This window comes from Mus caroli, chromosome 19 (genome assembly GCF_900094665.2).
Source record: "Mus caroli chromosome 19, CAROLI_EIJ_v1.1, whole genome shotgun sequence".
Classification (NCBI taxonomy): domain Eukaryota; kingdom Metazoa; phylum Chordata; class Mammalia; order Rodentia; family Muridae; genus Mus; species Mus caroli.
The window spans coordinates 42,651,662-42,658,374 of NC_034588.1; the positions used below are offsets into that span (position 1 = coordinate 42,651,662).

At 52.3% G+C, this 6,713-nt stretch overlaps 1 protein-coding gene across 1 annotated transcript; it reads left to right on the top strand.

Annotated features, from left to right (window-relative positions):
• Nucleotides 1-2,241: 2,241 nt before the first annotated feature.
• Nucleotides 2,242-4,918, top strand: Hps6 (HPS6 biogenesis of lysosomal organelles complex 2 subunit 3). The gene has a single exon (XM_021152125.1). The coding sequence runs from the start codon at nucleotides 2,384-2,386 to the stop codon at nucleotides 4,799-4,801; it is 2,418 nt and encodes an 805-aa protein (XP_021007784.1). The 5' UTR covers nucleotides 2,242-2,383; the 3' UTR covers nucleotides 4,802-4,918.
• The last annotated feature ends 1,795 nt before the right edge of the window (nucleotides 4,919-6,713 follow it).

Here is a 6,713-nt window from a genome sequence, read left to right on the forward strand (position 1 = left end):
AGCCAGGGGAGGCAAGCCAGTAAAGAACATCCCTCCATGGCCTCTGCATCAGCTCCTGCTTCCTGACCTGCTTGAGTTCCAGTCCTCCTGACTTCCTTTGGTGATGAACAGCAGTATGGAAGTGTAAGCCGAATAAACCCTTTCCTCCCCAACTTGCTTCTTGGTTGATGTTTGTGCAGGAAAAGAAACCCTGATTAAGACTATATATATATATATATATATATATATATATATATATATTGCTGAGGAAACACCTCAGTGCATGAGTACGGACTTTCAGCAGTGCTGCTGAACCTGATGTTGCTACTCCAGCTGACGGTGTGAACCTAGGAGAGCCAGCCTGAAGCGTCCGTGAACTAAAGTCTTATGCCATAGACAACTTCATTTCACGCAGCAGACAGTTTTTACTCTAAGGGTTAAAAGGAGTCAACTAAGTAAAGTGTCCAGTCACAAGGACAAGCCACATGTGGCAAAAAACCAAAAACATGTTTTTCCATAGAGGCGTAAAGACAAATAACAATAGTCAGTTGTAATCAATAACGTAAGTTAATTTACTCCTCTCTGATACAGCCGGGGAGGGTGCAGAGGTTACCTTGTTTATTGTTTATAGACTCGTTTATTCGGAGTTCTCCCACAAGGCCTCAGCTCCTCACCGCTTCATCCGTGAACCACGTTCCCACACCTGAGTTTGATTCCTGACACCTGTCTCAGTCACTCTTCTATTGCTGTGAAGAAATACCACAACCATGGCAACTCCTAAACAAGAAACCATTTACTGAGGGGCTTGCTTGCAGTTTCAGAGCATCAATCCATTATCATCATTGGCAGAGAGCAGGGCGATGCATAACGGCAGTGAAGCAGTAGCTAAGAGCTCCAGTCCCATCCGCAGGCAGACAGGAAGCTGGACCTGGCGTGGGGGGTTTGAAATCTCAAAGCTCACTGCCAGTGACACACTTCCTCCAACGAGGCCACACATAACTAAGCCCAGTTCTTCTCAGAGAGTGCCACTCTCTGATGACTAAATATTCAGATATATGCGTCTGTGGGAGACCATTCTTAGTCAAACCACCACAGGAACCACGTGGTACAAGGCAAGAACCAGCTCCGAAAGTTGGCCTCTGGCCTCTGAGTGGGTGTTGTGGCGTATGCCCATAATATTGCAGGCACACAAACACAGACACAAACACACACACATTCAATATAATTTAATTTAAAATTTTAATGAAGAAGGCAGTGAACAGGAACAAAGTAGAATAATATGTATGTGTGAAAATGCCAGCCATAGCTTGGTCAATAAAGTGCGTACCTCAAAAGCTTAAGACGCTAATTCTATCCTCAATGCTTGGTATTGTGGTTCGAGTCTATAATCCCAGCGTGGGAGACTGAAGCAGGAGGATCTCCCGAGCTCATTGGCTGGCTAGCACAACCTAGTGGGTGAGAGGTCCTAGTGAAAGAAGTTTTCCCAAAAAAGTGTAGAAGGTTGGCTTCTGAGGAAAGACACTGAGGCTGACCTCCAGCCTTCACAGGTGCACGCAGGAATAAGAATGTGGAGGAAGGGGATGCGATCATGAAATTCATTACTTTGTGTGCTAACTTCAAATTTAAAACATGTATAAAGACCAGGGATGGCCGGGCGTGGTGGCTCACGCCTTTAATCCCAGCACTTGGGAGGCAGAGGCAGGTGAATTTCTGAGTTCGAGGCCAGCCTGGTCTACAGAGTGAGTTCCAGGACAGCCAGGGCTACACAGAGAAACCCTGTCTGGAAAAACCAAAAAAAAAAAAAAAAAAAAAAAAGACCAGGGATGGTGGTGATGAGCTTTAATCACTCATCACTCATTAATGCACTTGGGAGGCAGAGACAGGAGGATCTCTGTGAATTTGTGGCCAGCCTGGTATACAAACAGTGAGTGGAGGGTTGTTAACCTTACAGTTTTTCCACTAAATTTCCAGGCGGTTGAGATTTGCTATTTGGTCAGGGCTGATACGGTGTCAGTACTCAACCACAAATAAGGTGAAAGAGCGAGGTTTAGAAAGAAGGGAGACGTTTTGAGACATCCTCACGGTGCCTAGGGAACTTGAGTCCAGAGCGGGGACCCTTGGGTGCTGCCGATGCTCCTCCCTCGGACATCTTCCCGCAGCTCCGCCCCCGGCGCGCAGCGCTAGCGGGGCGTGCCCTGGGGCAATCCCGGACCTCGCCTGGCGGGGCGGGGCGGGGCGGGGCGGGGCGGGCAGGGCGGAGTCGACGTTCAGTCCAGGGCTTGGCTCACCTCATTCACCAGGGACGGAAGTGTCAGCCCTGCACTCCCCCGGGTACCAGGACTAGCAGCCCGGCCTCGCCCCACTGGGCGATCAGGCCTTGGCAAGCTCCTGCGCCAGAGGCGTCATGAAGCGTGCAGGAACTCTGCGCCTGCTTTCGGATCTGAGCAACTTCACCGGCGCGGCCCGGCTCCGCGAGTTGTTGGCGGGGGACCCAGCTGTCCTAGTCCGCTGCAGCCCTGACGGCCGCCACTTGCTGCTGTTAAGACCCCCCGGGTCGCCCGCCCCGCAACTTCTAGTGGCTGTGCGTGGGCCCGGCCTGCCGCTGGAGCGTGCCTGGCCGGAGGGCGACCCCTCGCCGCTGGACGTCTTTTTCGTGCCGTGGCTGGCGCGACCCGCGCTGATCTTGGTATGGGAGAGTGGCCTAGCAGAGGTGTGGGGCGTGGGGATGGACCCTGGATGGAAGCTACTTCAGAGCACTGAGCTGTGTCCGGATGGTGGAGCCCGCGTGATGGCCGTGGCCGCAACCCGAGGCCGCCTAGTTTGGTGCGAGGAGCGTCAGCCGGGTGTTAAGGACCAACCAGAGCAGCTTTCAACGGCCTTCAGCCACCGTGTGTGCTTCAAGACCCTGGAAACCAGCGGGGAGGCTGGCACCAAACTAGGCTGCACCCACATCCTGCTACACCATTGCCCCTTTTTTGGACTGATAGCCTCCCGCAAGGACCTCTTCCTGGTGCCTACTACCAACACTTGGTCTGGTGTGGCCCACGTTCTGCTCATCTGGAGCCCAAGCAAGGGAAAGGTAATAGTTGCAGCTCCATCTCTTGGTCTTTCACACAGTAAAAGCCTGAATCCCAAACAAGGGGACACTTGGGACTTCCGGACCCTGCTTCGAGGCCTTCCTGGATTCCTGTCCCCCAGGGAGCCACTGGCTGTACACACTTGGGCCCCATCTTCACAGGGCTTGTTGTTGCTTGACTTGAAAGGGAAGGTGAGCCTAGTACAGTGCCATGGTGGTACTCGAACCGTGGGAATCCTGCAGGAGGCCCCTGTAAGCCTAAAAGGGTCTGCAGCCCTGGGGACATTTCACGGCACTTTAGCCTGTGTCCTGGGCTCCACCTTGGAACTACTAGACATGAGCAGTGGGCGGCTGTTGGAAAGAAAGGTTCTCAGTACAGACAGAGTACATCTGCTGGAACCTCCAGCCCCAGGCATGAAGAACGAGGAAGAGCTGGAGACCCGAGGAGCCCTGAGATTGCTTTCAGCCTTGGGTCTCTTTTGTGTGTGTTGGGAAACTCCCCAAGGCCTTGAGCTGCCTTCAGACAAGGACCTGGTGTTTGAGGAGGCCTGTGGGTACTACCAGCGTCGGAGCCTTCGAGGTACCCAGCTTACCCCAGAAGAACTGAGACACAACAGCATGTTTCGGGCACCTCAGGCCCTGGCCTCTATCCTCCAGGGCCACCTGCCCCCGTCTACACTCTTGACAACTCTGAGGGCTGAACTCCGGGATTATCGTAGTATAGAACAGCTCAAGGCCCAGCTGGTGGCTGGGGACGATGAGGAGGCTGGCTGGACTGAGTTAGCAGAGCACGAGGTGGCCCGCCTGCTGAGAACCCAGTTGACAGGAGACCAGCTGGCCCAATTCAACACCATTTTCCAAGCCCTTCCTACAGCAGCTTGGGGTGCCACCCTCCAGGCACTGCAGCTCCAGCCAGATAGGAGTGGCAGGCTGAGGTCCCAAGCACCCCCGGATGTATGGAAGAAGGTCCTAAGGGCTCCAACAGGTGGAAAGGAACATCCCAATGGAATACTGCCGCCCTTTGAACTCCTGTGTCAGTGCCTGGGCCAGCTAGAGCCTCAGTGGCTCCCCCCATTTGTGAAACTGGCACAGCAGCAGGGTGGCCCAGGCTGGGGGGCTGAAGGCCCCAGTCTGCCCCTTTACCGCCGAGCCCTGTCAGTGTTAGGTGAGGAAGGGAAGAGGCCCGAGGCTCTGGAACTCGAGCTGCTTTTGGGCAGTGGGCGACCCAAAGCCGTACTACAAGCTGTAAGGCAGCTGATAAAGAAAGAAGAGTGGGAACGGGCTCTGGAGGCCGGCCTGGCCCTGGATGCCTCCAGCCCCCTGCTTCGAAGTGAGATCTTTAAGCTGCTGCTGGCAGAGTTTGCCCAGCACCGCCGCCTGGATGCACACCTCCCTCTCCTCTGTCGACTGTGCCCACCGGAAGTGGCTCCACATGAGCTCCTACTTCTGCTGAGGACACATCTCCCAGATGATGAGGGAACCACCCCTTTCCCTGAGCCTGGGGCAAAGCCCCCTCTCACAGTGGGCTTGGTCAGAGCCCTGCTAGAACAGACTGGGGCTCAAGGAAGGCCCTCTGGCCCAGTTCAAAGCACCTATGAGGACATCTTATGGGACCCAGGCACTCCACCCCCTACGCCACCTCGTGGACCCACTGCTGCTCTCCAGGCATCAGACCATCCAGGACAGGAAGCCTGGGTACCATCTGGACAAGGGCTCGGTGCAGCTGATGTGGGAGTTCATTTGTAGAGCACAGAGCTGCGAAGCGAAGGGTACCTAGGGTTACGAAGCACGAGGGTGGGACTTGCGTGTGCAATATTGTCTGTTGTGGAACAATTTTTAAAATATATGCAAATACCAAATATACTCACAGAGGTTTCTTGTGCGTGTTAAGTTTTGAACAGCTAAGGGTTGCAGCTTATCTAGGGAATGGTTGAATCTGGATGTCTTGCATAAATCAGCTACCTCTGGTCATGGAAACAATAGTCATGAGTGTGTTTCCTGTGTGCTAGGAAACCTGTTGATCTTTATAGAATTCCGTATTTAATGCTTCTCATAACTCCACTGATGAAGTGTTAATGTCTCCATTTTCTTTTTTTTTATTACATATTTTCCTCAATTACATTTCCAATGCTATCCCAAAAGTCCCCCACACCCTCCCCCCCACTTCCCTACCCACCCATTCCCATTTTTTTGGCCCTGGCGTTCCCCTGTACTGGGGCATATAAAGTTTGTGTGTCCAATGGGCCTCTCTTTCCAGTAATGGCCGACTAGGCCATCTTTTGATACATATGCAGCTAGAGTCAAGAGCTCCGGGGTACTAGTTAGTTCATAATGTTGCACCTACAGGGTGGCAGGTCTCTTTAGCTCCTTGGATACTTTCTCTAGCTCCTCCATTGGGGGCCCTGTGATCCATTCAATAGCTGACTGTTATGTGTTTGCTAGGCCCCTAATGTCTCCATTTTCTAGAGGGAAGAAGTAGCTGGCTAGAAAGATTAAAGAGCTTGGCCAAGTTTATCACCTAGAACATAGAGGCTTGAACATGTGAGCCATGTCACTCCATAGCCCAGCAGTGCCTGCAAGCTCCTTACCTAGTGCTGGCTTCTCTGGGACTTCAAGGAGAGAATTCTATAGGGCCACAGCTCTCTTTCTTTCCCCGGGTCTCTTCTGCCCTTGGGGAAGAAGCCCATATTTGTCCTGAGCCCTTGCTTACTTCCCCCCATTCTTGAGCAGCCCCTGGTTTATACAGACAAGGGGGTTGTTTGTAGGGTCCCAGACTAGTAATGAGTCACTGATGGGGAGCTGGGGGACAGACAGACGGACTACAAAGCTCTTGAGAAAGCCTCATACTTCTGGTGACTCCCTAAGCCAAGAAGTAGCAGCAATAACCAAGTTCTTGTTTTTCTGGGTCCATTAGCAGAACCCTTCTAAAGAGGCTGTGGTCTCAGTCCAGTTCTACCCAAGGGGCCTCTTAGAGTAGAATTTTCTGGGGGTTTGCTATACCCCTTTTGCTTCCAATTAACCGCAGGGTGTTTCTCTGCCCTTTGCAACCTGTTCTTGCTCCCAAATGAGAGATACAGAGAGCTGGTTTGGTTTGGTTTTGGTTTTGGTTTTGGTTTTGGTTTTGGTTTTGGTTTTTGGCTTTACAAGACAGGGTTTCTCTGTGTAGCCCTGGCTGTCCTGGAACTCACTCTGTAGACCAGACTGGGCTTGAACTCAGAAATCTGCCTGCCTCTGCCTCCCGAGTGCTGGGATTAAACATGCGCCACCATGCCCAGCCGAGAGCTGGTATTTTTATTAACAAGCTGCAAGCCTAAACGGGGCCAGTTCTGGGCTATTCTAACCCTTTAAGACATCTATGTCCCAACCACAGGCCTCGTGTTTCTTGCATTCAGTGTCTACTTGGCTCGCTCTACTGTAGCTATCTGTCCTCACAGAGAACTCACTCCCTTGGTAAGGAGTCCTCCTGGACGCTCTACCATGGTCACCTCTTCCCTTCCTTCCCTGAAGTTCACCTCCCACCCTCCAGATCACATATCCCCACACCCAAATCAGTAGTCTCTCTCTATTCCCTTCTGCCCAGATAATTGTCTGATCAGCTCTTTTTTTATTTGTTTGTTTGTTTTGGTTTTGGTTTGGTTTGTTTTTTTGGAGACAGGGT